General features: G+C 35.9%; 1 protein-coding gene across 1 annotated transcript in view; it reads left to right on the forward strand.

The window, feature by feature from the left end:
- LOC131042277 (succinate dehydrogenase [ubiquinone] flavoprotein subunit, mitochondrial) overlaps positions 1 to 12945 on the forward strand; it is a 50558-nt gene extending 37613 nt beyond the window's left edge. The window contains exons 13-16 of the mRNA XM_057975612.2: positions 8248 to 8317; positions 8487 to 8607; positions 8713 to 8750; positions 12597 to 12945. Of these exons, the coding sequence (XP_057831595.2) occupies positions 8248 to 8317; positions 8487 to 8607; positions 8713 to 8750; positions 12597 to 12699 (332 nt within the window). The 3' untranslated portion in view covers positions 12700 to 12945. The remainder of the gene's footprint in view (positions 1 to 8247; positions 8318 to 8486; positions 8608 to 8712; positions 8751 to 12596) is intronic.
- The last annotated feature ends 2555 nt before the right edge of the window (positions 12946 to 15500 follow it).

Genomic DNA, 15500 nt, shown 5'->3' on the forward strand with positions numbered 1-15500 from the left:
AGAGTTACACTCTTTCAAAGGGTGCTAATGGTGAAAGGGTATGTCTCTTGCCAAAGGGCATACATGATGAAGAGGTGTGAACTCTCCCTCAAATTGAGAGATATAAAGGGAAGGAATCAAAAGCATCTAGTGACATCACCATTGATAAGATCAGATCAGAATTGTTATCAAGTTATAGGAAGTAACATTTGTGTTCTTTATGGTATGCCTCCCAATCTGCAGGCGACATCTACAGTGCGAACTCCAACTGCAGGCTACAATCTGCGTACAGGTAAGAGGGGTTAAGAAGTCTTAAGGTATATATGTGTGTGGACGTGTGTGCCACACACACACATATGCATTTTTATGAATACATATATCTCTAATGATTACTTATATAATGTAGCAATAAAGATAGGAATCTATGTAGAATATGTATGTATATTTAGGATCATTAGAAAGATTAAAGAATATGTAAATGAAGACGTAAATTATGGAATGGAAAACAGTAATGAATTATAAAATGTAATATTAATGTGATTATATGATGAAGGTTATAGGGAAGAAATTCCCTTAGCCTAATGGAGGGATTATGATAATCCCTGGAGGGCAGTATATACTGAATATCTATATGCATATATATGGCTTGGTTGACTAAGTTCATCCAAGAAGAGGTGGATCTGGCCGGTCCCCTCTGAGGACTTGGATGATGGGATGCATCATCCAAGGCAAGGAATTGACATAGGGTCTTCCTTGGATGGCTTGGGTGTAAGAGGTTACACCCAAGATGGGAATCGAATTAACCTTCAATTTCTTAGAGGGCTTGGATGTAAGAAATTATATTCAAGACAGGAGTCGAATTAACCTTCGATTTCCTAGAGGGCTTGGATGTAAGAAATTACATTCAAGACAGGAGTCGAATTCACCTTCGACTTCTTGGAGGGCTTGGAAACAAGATGGGTTCCAAGAAGGCGAGCTTCACGGTGGCCTAAGGACATACTTTTGTATGGCAATCGTATCCTTTTTATTAGATAAAAGTTGTGATTATGTTAAGTAAGTATTTTAAAGTTAGATTGCAATTTAGATTACTTCTATATATATATATATATATATATATATATATATATATATATATATATATATATATATATATGTTGTATTCTAACAATCTATTTTGCAGGTTAATGATCTCTAACTAGTAGGGACATTACAGGCTACCCACAACTTTATTGATGAAAGGTTGGTGATGAAGAGAGGATTGGAGACAAGAATTTGAAGGTTTTAATGTTGCAATGGCTGATGGATTCACTATTCCATCTACTAGGGTAATCAAGAAGCTCAATATAACCCTTGGAGACCATAAATATGTGATAAATTTTATTTGGTTGGTACAGGGGATAGTGATATGGTTTTTGGAGTACAATGGTTGCATTCTCTAGGGGAATATTTATAGAAATACCAAACCATGAAGCTTAAGTTCATGATAAATGGAAAAATATTCTCCTTAGAGGGATCTCAAATCAAGCTCCATGGGTGGTGATTGCAAAAAGGATGGTGAAAATCTTCTATAGAGGCCAAGTAGCGTGGGCAACAAGTTGCTTGATTCTTCTCACAAAGCCTCGATTAGGCAAGGAACGTACGCATCACATTGATATTCATTTTTTTTTGGATAAGCATAGTAGTGTAGTTTTCAGTGATATGCCTCCATGACTCCACTAGATTGATGATTTCAGCATATTATATAGTTCAAAGAATGGGATAAACTTGTTATAATCACACCATATTGTCATCCAAGAGGATATAAAGATGAGATTGAGAAGGCTATCAAAGAACTCCTTGATATGGGCTTCATAGGACCTAGCTCTAGTCCATTTGCATCTTTTGTAGTTCTTGTGAAGGACTATAGTATGCAAATGTGTATTGATTATAGGGCTTTTAACAAAAAGATCATCAAAAATAGATATCTGATTCCAAGGCTAGATGAGTTCATAGATAAATTGCATGGACGAGAGATAAAGATGTTGAGAAAACCTTTAGGTGTCATCATTTGGTCATGTCTTGTGGTCTCGTTAATGATCTAGCCACCTTCTTGTCATGCATGAATAAGGTATTTATTTTACAACTCATAAAACTTGTGCTAGCATTCTTTGATGCTATCTTGATATATAGTAAAATTTGGGAGGAACATTTAAAACATCTAGATATAGTTTTGGGTATTTTGGAGCAGTAGTCTCTTTTTGCAAAGTTATGAGTTTGGTTTGGAGGAGATTTTGTATTTGGGACATATCATAAGTTCCAAGGGTGCTCAAGTGGATCAACAAAAGATCCAAGTGATTTTAGATTGGTCACCTCCTACTAATTTGGCACAATTGAAAGGATTCTTGGGACTATGTTGTTACTATAGAAGGTTTGTGAAAGGTTTCTCTTAGTTGGCTGTTCTTTTTACTGATATGACAAAGAAGGGAGCTTTTGCATGGGCTGAAGATGCTCAATTTTTTTTTTGACAAGATTAAGGAGGTAACAAGCTCATGCCTTGTACTTGCTACTCCCGATTTTCGGTTGCCGTTTGTTGTTGAATGTGATGCATCTGGAGAAGGTATTGTCACTGTCCTAATTTGAAGGGGACATCCAATTGCATTTGAAAGCAGAAAAATAAGTAAACTAGAAAGAGGTTATTCCATTTATGATAAAGAAATGTTGGAAATTATACGTGCATTGGAAATGTTTAGACAATATTTGATTTGTGGTGAAGATTGATCATAGTAGTCTTAAATTATTTTTGAACCAATAATATTTGAATGATTGCTAGCAAAAATGGGTAAGCAAGTTGCAAGCTTATGACTTTGACATAGAGTACATGAAAGGTAAGAAAAACATGGTCATTGATGCACTTTCTAGGAGGCTTACCTTATGCTCATTTTCCACACTATATGCTGATTGAAAAGTTTTCATTATTGCTAAGTATGTTAAGAATAAATTTGCTACTGATATCCTTGACGAGGTTGTTAAATATGACAGGTTTGTTGTGATGGAGGGGCTGATCCTCTACAAAAAAAGTATTTTTGGTGCTTGAGTCTAAGATCAAGGAAAATATTTTGAAAGCTTTTCATAATACTCCACTAGTAGGACATCAAGGGTATTATAATACTTATAGGCAGATCCTTGAGATGTTCACATGGAAGGGATTGAGTGAGGATGTCCATAAACATATCAAAGAATGCTTGACTAGAAACAAAACAAGGGAAGACAAACTTTTCCAACATGCGTACTTCAACCACTACCAATTCTTGAGCAAAAATGGAAGAGCTTATCCATGGACTTCAACATAGGCCTTTCCAAGGTGCAAGATATGGATTGTATTTATGTTGTGGTTGATAAATTAACCAAGCATGCACATTTTATTTTTATTACATCGGATTTCAAGGCATCTCAAGTAGTAGATATAATCTTCAAGGAGATATTTAGATTGCATGGCTTGCCCAAGAACACTTTCAGTGACAGGGGTAGCAGATTTCTTAGTTCATTTTGGCAATAATTGTTTCCTTTGACATGCACATAACTTACACCAAGTACTTGCTACCATCTTCAAATTAATGGTCAAATAGAGATAGGGAATAAATGGATTGAAGGGTACTTAAGAAATTATGTTTCAAATCAGCAAATTGCATTGATCAAGTGGTTGGACGGATATTGCTACAATACTTCACACCGCATGTCCATTTGAATGTCACCTTTTAGAACTCTATATGGTTATGATGCAGTTTCTTTTGTTGACTTATTGCTTTTAGATAGTAGAGGACTTTTAGCAAGATTTCTAATTAATCAAAATCAAAAGATATTGAGGATTCTAAAAGATAGTTTGCAATGAGCACAAAATCAACATAAGACTTATGCAAATTGGAAAAATACAGAGATCTTTTGAGGTAGGAGACTTTGTATTCTTGATATTGCAGCCATATATGCAAACTTCTATTAAGAAGAGTGGAGTTGAAAGCTCAAACCTTGATACTATGGACCTTACAAGATTGTGAAGAGCAGAGGTGAAGCGACCTATGAGTTGGAGATTCCATAGAATAGCAAGGTTCGTAATGTGTTCCATGTGTCTTGCTTGAAGAAAGTTCTTGGTCAGCATGTTATGCCCTCAAAGGAGTTGACAGCCTTAGATAATGAGGGTAAGCTGATTTTGTTTTGAGAATAGGTGATGGATACCTGAGTCCAAACCTTGAGAAACAAGAGAATCAAGAAATATCTGATTAAATGAAAGAACCTACCAGTTGAAGATGCCACATGGAAGGACTTAAGATACTCAAGCATCCCAATTTGCATTGCTTGAGGACAAGCCATCTTGGGGAGGTAGGACTTGTCATATCCCCTTTCCAAAACTTTGATGAAAGACTATGTTGATGTGTTTTTGTGACACTATGCAACACAAAATAAAATACCAAGTATTTTACCCTCTCTTGAACAAAATCCTCTCGAATGCTAAGCTATGTGATCATATGAGGTGACTCCAAGGTTTCGATTGTCAGGTCTTGACATGTGGATAACTCAATGGTTGATGTGGTATTGCTGGAATCACAAGCGAGACTTACGTTTGAACTCTTACTTGAATGTTGTTGGAACTTAAGATTTGATTGACTTGAAAAAAAGATAGAAAGGATGAGGGTCTAGAGAGACTACACTACTCCTAGGAATGTAAGAGACTATGAATGACTAGTGAAACTCTACTAGACTTTGCTTTGCCATACAAAGAACAACTCCACAAAGCTAGTGCAATCTTTTAAGGTGATCTTATGATGTTCAAATCACCACCAACAACATAGACACCGTCAATGTGATGCATATCAATGGGTAAGTAGCAATCAAAGTTGAGCTTATATAAAGAGTTCAGGCCAACCATACACTACAACTTATAATAAACAAATTGTAAATGGTATGAACTTCAGAGTTTCACAATGAATCATTCACAACAACTTCTATCCATCTAATGAACATGAAAAATGAGAAGTAGAGACAATGCAAATGTTGAATCAACATGTGAAATTCACCATATCTTCAATGAAAATAATATGTTTCTTGCAACAAAGTCTTGGCAACAATCTCCTTTTCTCCTACTCTCACTATTTGCTATCAACTATTGATCAACTATTAACTATTAACCTTTACAATGAGAAATTTGAGCTTTATATAGTGCTCTCAATACAATTCAATGGCTCAAATTGATTCTCCAATCAATGGCCAAAATTACAAGACAAAACCCTAATTAGGGTTTGTTACAACAAACTCTATTCTAGCCAATGAAATAATTACAATTTGTGGAACACATTTCCAACTTTGAATGAGAAACAATAAGAATTGAGGTTAGGTATCTCGAAGTTTGTGTCCCCATAAGGTGAGTCAGGTTCATTGCATTTGGACGAGTTGACTTGGAATCCTCTAATTGGTGAAATGATGATTGGAATGCCACCTCACCTTGCACTGTAGACTTGATATCTCATCATGAAGGAGGGTTGATACCTTGGACAATATCTCTCAATATTCAACATTACCCATCCCTAGTGTGATGTGGGTGAAGGCATATTCCCAAATTGTATCATCTTGATCAAACCGATCTTCTAACTTTGATTAACTCTTCTGACTTGATCTCACTTGCATTTCCATCTTCTTGTTTGGGAATCCTGAACTAGTTCACCTCTTGATAAAGTTTGATTCTAAATCAAATTGTTTTAAAATCATTCACTTTAGAGTACTAACAATGATTCTTAGATTTTCGGAGGAAATCCAAGATTGTAAATTTCTTCACCTTCCTCATATATGTTTGTTCATCTTGGTGTTGTAAGACAATCTCCATGTGGGTATTGTAACTAGGAAATGATGTTGTTTGAGTCCTTATCTTGATGTAGCCCTTGTATTGACACCACGTTCATGAGTGTCTTTGTCGATTTGCCTTGAATCTCATGATATGTTAAGGACTTTGAATTTACTGAGTTCCTTGTGTTGCCTTCTTAACTCGTGATTCCTATGAGCGAATCTTCCATTATGTTGAAGACCTTGAGGCTACTCTCCTAGGTATCCTTGTGCTTGCTAATGAAGTCTTACATGTTGTTTTGTTGGTATTGCCTCCTTGAAATGTAATCTTTGTAGAATATTGTATCTCCATCTTTGCACTAGGATTGAACTTTGAAGTTGTTGATTCTCCACCTTTTGTTCGTTGTGAAGTTTCCTCCCTCGTGTTCATTACAATTGATCCTCATGTCTTGACCATCTTGATCAAATGCTCTTGAATTTGATCTTTGATTCATTTGCAGCAGTGGGATATCATTCTCCTTTACTCATTCATCAATCCATAAGCCTCTTTTGCAATGGTAAACTCCTTGATACTATTTGCAATCTACGCCTTCATCCTTTTCCTTAATCATACCTTTGAGTTTTAGTATTTCAAAGCCTGATTGCTCACATTCCCATCCTGCAAAATAAATAAGGATTTAGAATCATTACAACATTGAATCATCCTTACTATTTTACTAAATTTTTTGAATGCTACCTTATGAGCGCATTCTACATCTACCTCTGCACAAAGGAAAAGCGCATGTTGCACACCTAGTTGCGCAACTGAGGCGCATTGTGCAGGTAGAACTGCATTTTGTGCTAGAGGGCCATACTTAGCAAAAAAAATTATTTGTTTTCTTTAATCTTGGTTTGGGCGCATTGTGCAAGGTCATATGCACAAATTTGTGTGCACAAACACGAGTGCTTAATGTAGGGTCATATGCACAAATGATATTGGGCGTGCACTGCATGGTCATGTGCAAGGAGGGCACATTGTGCAAGTGAACTTGCACTATGCGCTCTAGCATTTACTTAGCCATTTTCTTTAACTTTTCTATCACATGTGATGATGCTTTGATCAATAATGGTGCCCTAGCTTGTTCAATGGTATGCTTAGGATCATTTGATTGTGCATAGGGTTGAAGAGAGTTTGGGCACAGATTGTAGATTGGAATGCACAACAAAAAAGTGACATAAATTAATCAAGGTCTTATCCAATCATATACGTGGCTAGAGATGAGTCTCATGTTGGATGCAAAATCCGTTGACAACAAGGATAAGGATCCTAGAGGTAAGACAAGGAGTGTCATCGTAATAGTCAATAATGTTGGCTACAAGGGATTGAGTATGCCTCTTGTTTGCAAGACAAGGGTACCCAACTAACAATATCTAGTGATTTACAAAGTCCAACATGTCCTTTATGCTCATACCAAGCCTTTATAGGCATTTTGGATATGACGTAGAATTAACATGTTGGTTTTATTATAGTTTTTCAATGAAATTTAACTATCCCTTGATTAATAAATTTGGCCCCTTCTATCCTTAGATCACTTAGGATCCTAAAAAACGTTGGGAGCCACTACCTTCCTACACTCTATACCTCAATCCTAGGTTCTTCACGTGCCGAATTGTAGTTTTCGCATGTTTTGGAAATCAACGCACAAAAGTGGGATAACAATATGGACAGTCCCAAAGGATTCTAGACCAAAAAATAAGATGGATTCTTGTTTCCTCCCAATCTAATTCATCCAAAATCAATCCCAATTTGAAAATTAATAAATTATTTTTCCATTATAAAACCATGGAATATCCAGTCCACCATTGATGAATGGTAAAAAATTCTTGACTTTTTAAAGCTTGAAAATTTCTGAAAACAAAACATAAACTTTTTGTTCAAATGTGAACAACAAGACTCTTTTGTCATGAAATTCCCATTTCCTAAATCCTTATAGGAGGAGATTTCAGATGTGTTTCTTGGGATAGCTTTTGTTGCTTGGAACCAGTCTGCTTATTTTGGTATCTTGTCACATTTTGTCTGTTAGTTATAAAATAATTTCATTCTTGACCTGACTCATCTTGGTTCAGATTCGTGTTTAAATCAATACCCCATACATATTAGTCACAACATGTGCAACATCTTTATTTTTGAATCACAACATTTGTCTAATATCTTTAGTTGCAAAAATAGAAGAGATCTAATGGTTTTCAATAAATATTTAGAAAATTTCTTGCATCTCATGTAGTCATCTGCAGGTACATGCAAGAAGCTTTTTAATGATTTTCTCAACTTTAGAAAATTTTATTCCAAGTTTGGCCATATTCAGATGCCTCAAGTTTGTGGGACTTCTATTACGTCTTTTAGGTACAATAAATTGCTTCTACGTATGCGTATATTATGTGTTGTTTGAAAACTTACTGGAGCCCTCAATGCTTTATTAGGATGTAGGCTAATTAATGAAACATGGAAGAGCTTTGAAGATGTCAACATAAAAGACAGGAGTCTGATATGGTAAGATGATTGATGATTCAACGTAGGATGTGTAAAATGTTTTTTGTTGTTGAGTGAATAAAATGTGTTCTTGGTACTTGGTAGTATTGCTATTGTATTCTTAAAATCATTTCCTGAATCACTTGATTGCTCTGAAACTGTTTACTTTTTGATGTTGATCTCCTTGCAGGAATTCAGATTTGATAGAAACAATTGAACTAGAAAACCTTCTAATCAATGCATGCATCACCTTGCACTCAGCAGAGGCTAGAAAGGAAAGCAGAGGAGCACATTATCGTGAAGACTTTCCAGTAATAAACTGTTTTAGATTCTTATGTTATTTTTGCAAAATTTTGCTCTGCTTCCTGTTCTTGTGTATCAATACTCGTGATTTTCTGTTGGTGGTTTCTGTGCAGAAAAGAGAAGATGGGCAATGGATGAAACACTCACTTGGGTTGGTATCTGCATGTTTTATGTATTATATCTTTCATGAAAAGAAAAAATTCTTCATGACCTACAATGTGATCATTTTCAGTTCTCTATTGAAGTCTCTTTTGCATTGTCTTTATTTATGAAGTTCTATGATAAATTTGATAGGTTAACCTTCTAAAATTACCATAACATTCGTTGCCACCGAACCTTGTCTTCATTCATATTAATAAATACTTAAGCTGACAATTCTTGTAACATTGTATTATTCCCTAGGAAAGTCCCATGTCAGCAGCTCAGTCTGAACTTTCTTTTTGAAACTTAGTATTCTAATATCTAGTTATTCTTCAAGGTTTTCCTAATAACTAAATTAGAATGAAAAATATGATGAACAAATTGATGGTTATCTTCCCCAAATTTAACTGACTACTCATTTCAGCAAATTCTTGGCGCTGTATAAGCAAATTAGATATATAGATGATGTGGATGGTTCCCATCAATTTCAGTTCATATTTTAAGATTTTCTAAACAGAGTCCTTCAAATGCCTGGTAGATGGTTGTTGTAAGTCATTTATCCAAAGTTAGCTAAGTTAACGGAAAGTGTTATAATATCAGCATAATGTACAACAGCACCTCCACAATTAAATGAAAAAGAAAAATAAAGAAAAGCAGGAAAAGATAGCACACAACTTAAAAGGATTGAAAAGGATATCATCCAAGTGCATCTCAAAATTTCTGTCAAGAAGATTATTTTTGTGCCTTGCTGAATAATAAGAAGTTTGCTTATTATTCTCCTTTTCTGGCAATTTTAATTTTTGATCATTATAAGCAGATTGAGAATGTATAGTTTTGTTTTTCTATACTACCTTTATGAAATAAAATCCTATATTGATTTAACCATTTTTGCATCTTTTTATATTTTATATTTAGTATTTTAACCTCAGATGTATAAAGAAAATCATATGAGCGACTTAGTAATTTGACATCAGCAAAGTTAGTTTGCTCATCACGCAAGTTACTTAGCTCATCACACAATAAAGATTTATATGCCTCTTCTTATTTTTGAATAGGCTCCACCATCTTCTAGATCATCTTGGAGCTCCCTCTCACTGGATTTTGTTTGGAAATCAATCTTGAACACTTTCGGCATGGGAAAATCCCACTCAACTTCTCAATCGTCATCACTAGAGTGATGTATGTGCTCATCGCTAGTTGCTGTTCTGGATTTTACGGCTAGCTCAACTTCATCATTAATAGCAGTTGAACCTTCAATAGATTCATTTTGAGACTTCACACCAAATGTAATATCCTGGGGTTTACTTAGCCAAGAAAATGTTTTTTATTTATAAAAACCTAGAGCTAAGTTCAGATCAACTTACACAGAAAATTAAACCCAGGCAAAACACATGAAATCATCATACAGTTCAAAAATTTAATTGACTTTATTGTAGCAGATCAATAAACTTCTCCACACGAAAAGGCATAACAAAAAGATGACAATTCTCAGATAATAGTTCAATTTGAACAATTAATTAGAAGTTTCAAATTTTACATGTCAGTTCCATGTGGAATATTCTTCTAGATCTAACGATTGAACTGGAGTAGTCAGTAGTGTATGCTGGTATAAGTAGTCCTGGCAGATTGCTCCCAACAATAGGAGATTTCCTACAGTAATAGTACATGCTTTGCCCTCCCTACTTACATCACAAATACCTTGGTGATTCATCTATGTAGTGTAATGCCTCCTTCAATTGGCTGATGCAGATCTGGGTTGGTGGGTTGCAGATCTGATTTGATGTTGTGAATGGGTTTGTAACCTTGATCTGCTATGGAATTATGGTTTGTGACTCGATAGAACACCATGACAGCTTACCCTAACCATTCTTCTCAATCCGCCATTGTATTTGAATATTGAATGCAACCTATCTCTAATAAATCTGCAAAAAGTGCTACTGTAGCTGTTCATTGGACTCTAAAAGGCAGTGTATACACTAGCCACTGAATTCCAAGAGAAAACTTTCAAAATTCCACAATCAGAAGACAATAAAAACAGTAGCCAGGTAAGGTTTTCATCCTACTTGAATTCTCCCAAATTGAGGTTTTCGTCCCAGCTTAGCTGCTCAGATTTGCAATAGGCGAATTCTGCCCCAAAAATGATGATCAACAAATGGAAAATAACTCTCCTTTATACATGATTGCCAAATTAAGAAAAAAAACCCAAATCGACCCCAAAGTGAAAATCAACAAGTTGATGCTCCAAATGTTAAAATACAAGTTGGCCCAAAATTTAAAACTGCAAAGAGGTTGGACCAAAAATTAATTAAAATTTAATTTTATTATTTTTTTATTAATAAACTTAATCTCTATTTTAATTAAAATATAATATATATAAATGTAGTGTTAGGAAAACTTTTTTTAATTTATTTATTTATGGGAAGAACTATCTCAACTGGGTGGCATGGATGGGACACAACAGTCCTCTCCTCCCAAATTTTGCTTGCCCTTGAGTAACTTCAAGTTGGGATGATCAAAATTTTGGCTCCCTCCCTCGTAGCATCCTCCATAGGCAAATTATTCCACTTGATTAAATATTTTGAAATGACCACATTTCTTAACTTCTCTCATATCTATGATGGCTTCAGGTTCCAAAACCTATTTCCCCTCATCATCAATTGTTGGCAACTCAAGTGAAGGAATAACCTGCTGTCCAAGAGGTTTCTTAAGGCATGACACATGAAAAGTGTTATGGATCCTGCTCTTCTCTAGAAGTTCCATCTCATGTGCAATTTCACCAATCCTCCTTATGATCTTATAAGGTCCATAAAATTGTGGTTTCAGTTTCTTAGCATCACTTCCCTTGAGGGAAGATTGTCTATAGGGTCTTAACCTTAAGCATACCAAGTCTTCCACTTCAAAAATCATTTTATTTTGGTGGCTTAGATCAACATACAACTTGGGCTAGTTTTGGGACTGCTATAGATAGCATTATAACCGTAGAGAGCCTTGAAAGGAGTCATACCTATAGACATGTGGTGAGTGGAATCGTAGCAATACTCCCCAAGGTGAAGCCATTTGACTCAAGTTGTTTGCTGCCCTATAACATAGTTCCTCAAATACCCTTCTATCCATTTGTCTTCATGTCATAACACTCCATGAATGTCGTGTCATGAGGGATGGCTAGATTTAGTGGATATAATCAGCATAAAACCTTGCCATCTTCTTCAAGTAGGTCTTCTCCCTTTTGTAAAAAATTGGTTCTAAATGTCTTGAATGGAGGGTTGATTGAAACTCCATCATTGGTTGAGTGACTTCCTTCAACACCATTGGAATTGGACCTTTGAGCACTTCATTGCTGGTTCATTCCCCTCAAAATCCTCACAAACTCTACCATAGACGACCAAATGGAGAACTGTAATTCTCTAGCCAACTTTCTGTCTTCAGTCTTAATGACCTCGTGGAGGTTGATTTCCTCACCCCTTTCACACATGGCTTCTTACTTTCTCCTTTTTCTTCCCTAGTACTGGATTTCACGATCACTCTTTACATAAATTTGCATCACACACCCACAGGCTGGCAATAAATCAATGTCTCCAATACCACTGTAATATCTCAGGGTTTACTCAGTCAAGCAAATCTATTTTTTATAAAAGCCTAGGGCTAAGTTATTTGCTGTGGAAAGCTCAAAATTGAAAATAGTAGTATGCGCATATAAAACTCTATGTTTATTGACATGGTAAGTGCACATTAAATTGTGGTTTTGTATGCTTTGATAGATTTGATTAAGAGAGTTAAGATGGAAAAAACATATTAAGAAAATGTAGTTGATGAATGTGTTAATCGACCATGATTTTGTGGTTTTATTTTCCTGCAGATACTGGGAAAATGGGAAGGTTCGTATGGCCTATAGGCCTGTCCATATGAACACTTTGGATGATGAGGTGGAAACATTTCCTCCAAAAGCTCGAGTATACTGAAACTCAGATTACTGGCTCTCTTTTTACTTTCCAAGGAGTTCCAAAATTATTATTTCCAGATTTGATAACACATTTAGTGCTCTTGTTTAATGAATAAATGTGAGTGCATTATTTTGCATTCACCATGCAATGAGTTTTTTCTGTATTTGTCATAGTTTGCATGTGATACAGAAAAATGAATATGGGCTGCAGCTGTGATTCACCAAGTGTAGATGGGAATCAATGTATGATATCATTCGAAATTGATATGTTTTGTTTAATAGAGCTGTATGGTTACTTAGTAATTAAGAATTTAGATTTCACAATCAACTTTTCAATGTTGAAACACTAAATTCTACTGTTCAATAATTGAATTTTATGCATGCATTAAAGAACATAAAATCATTATTCTTCGTACTTTGTTGATAATACACTAGTATCAACCATGTTTCATGATTTGCAGTATGTTTGTGAGTGATATGCAAGACAAAATTATCCATTCTATATAGAGGTGCATGAGTTATTTCCTGATTTGATACAAAATGACACTTTAATTCTTATGCAATCTCTTGTAGGTACCATGCAAGCTGTTGTCTCTGAGAAACCACACCCCCTTTAGAGTGGATTCCTATAATTTAGTTCATGGTTTTATTTGCTTTGATATAATTAACCTTTAGCTTGAAGTTTTTGGCTTTGACTGTTTAAGCATTTTCCATCAATGTTTCATAGCACACTCTATGATCCATCATCAGGATGTAGATAGCAAGAGAAGAGAATTGTGATATAAAAAATTGATGGAAAAATGCTTACACTGTCAAATCCAGAAACTTCAAGCCAATATCATGGACAAAAATTTATGTCTTTCAATAATGAACCTTTTTTGCGAGTTTGATTTTTAGAGGAAGTGGATGGAAGTTCTATGGAAAAAATTTCAAAGGGTACGGAATGTTGCTGTGTGGCAAACTTCTCAGCTCATGAATAAATTTGATATCCACAGGGGGCCCAAGTTCTAGAAACAATCATTGAAAGGAACTGTTTCTCTTGAAAATGGATATATGGCCAGTGCTAGTCTTCCGAATAACAAAAAGATACTGTTGATTTAAGTTGGGGCTACTTAAAAAATATGGCACTCTTCTATGATGATAGCAATAATAATCGGATAATATGAAGATGATACCAAATTATGCTAATGACAATGTAGAATCGGGAGCTCAATGAAGGGCAGCAAATTCTAGTAGGCACACACATAATCACCTACAGCCACTAGAAAAATCAGTTATAACCTATGACAAGAATTTGCAGCCATTACCATGCCCAACTCAAATACGCATGATGGAAGCAATAACATCAAACACTATTTTTGTGTATCAAAAACTGATTACCTATTTTCCCCACAACAATAGGGACTTTACAATCCTCCCAATCCCATATCTCTCGCTCTCATGCACATAACAACAGGATTTTGGAATGAAATTTCTTTATGATTATTGCCAATTCTTTTGGGCAATATTGTGCTACTGATGATGTCACCAAATTCATGAAGCGTTTGTTATTTGCTAGACTTTGTTTGTTTGTGGAGAAAAATTAGGTGCTCCCTACTCAGATTACCTTGTCTTCTAAATCTAGTGATTGGTTGCAGCAGATTGAGTTTGAAAATTCTTAGGTTATTTGCAGTGTTTCCCAGGGACGCGTTTCCGGCATAATTTGACCCATCCCGGAAGCGAGGACGTCCCAGAAACTCAGAAACTTTCAGAAACCCATACTCTGGCTGGGTTGTTCTTATTTGCCATTCTTGTGGTAAAGTGGGTCATGCCTCTAGTACTTGCTTGAAATATAAGAAACAAGACTTTGTTTGGAAGAAGAAGGATCAAAAGCTTGCTTCAAAGGAGTCCTTTCCTTCCTTTTAGGAGGTTCGGAATGTAGACACTAAAGGGAATTCCCCTATGGATTGTTCAATGAAGGATATAGCTTCCGGGTTGGTCAAAGGATCTGCTAGTGTTTTTAGGACTCCTTGTCTCAAGAAATTAAGATCTGGGGAGGACCCTAGTTCTGCAATAAAGCAAAGATCCTTGGAACAAATTTTAAACCACCTTGATTTTGGGTGGGTCTCTTCTTTCCACCCTGTCTTTGGGCTGGGTTGTTGTAAGATTTGAAATGACTTGTTCCTAGTAGTTTCATAGTTGTTCTATGGTTATCGTGTGTGGTGTCTTTTTTTTTTATCGATAAAGCTTGTATTGTATTAATTCTAAATAAGTTTACATATGAGTTCATTACATCTTCAAAAATGGCTATCATCCAGCCCCGCCAATACTATGAGAAGATATACATACAAAAACAGCCCCTCCATCGCCCAATCGACAATCCTAAACACAAAAAATCTCACGCTATCTAGAAATTACAAAAATGACAATGCAAACGGTCAAAATAACAAAATCCCCACCAATGTTACAATGGCTATCCCTCTTTTACCACCGCCTTGCCTTTCTCATCCTCCGCCACCTCCCGTACCTCGTTTTGCATTATCTCCTCTGGGTCGATGTCACCCCCTTCGCCTTCACCCAATAGCAACAGTCGATTCTTGCTCGTCCCTCTCCTCCCAACTGACTTGCCTCGCCTTCTCCTTGGTGGATTCATACACGCCTTCAAGGCTCGGGATTCGTTGTAAGGTCCCCATTTTGGTTTCCCAAGCTTCAATCGAGCTTATGTACATTTTGATCCCGTTGAACCCTATTTGTGTCGTAGCTCGTTGGACCTCCTTGTTGTTCGTGGCACTCCATAGAAGGAAGGGGCGAAGCGGGGGTTCAAACTCGTTGATGTGAATC

This window comes from Cryptomeria japonica, chromosome 3, assembly GCF_030272615.1.
Source record: "Cryptomeria japonica chromosome 3, Sugi_1.0, whole genome shotgun sequence".
Lineage (NCBI taxonomy): Eukaryota > Viridiplantae > Streptophyta > Pinopsida > Cupressales > Cupressaceae > Cryptomeria > Cryptomeria japonica.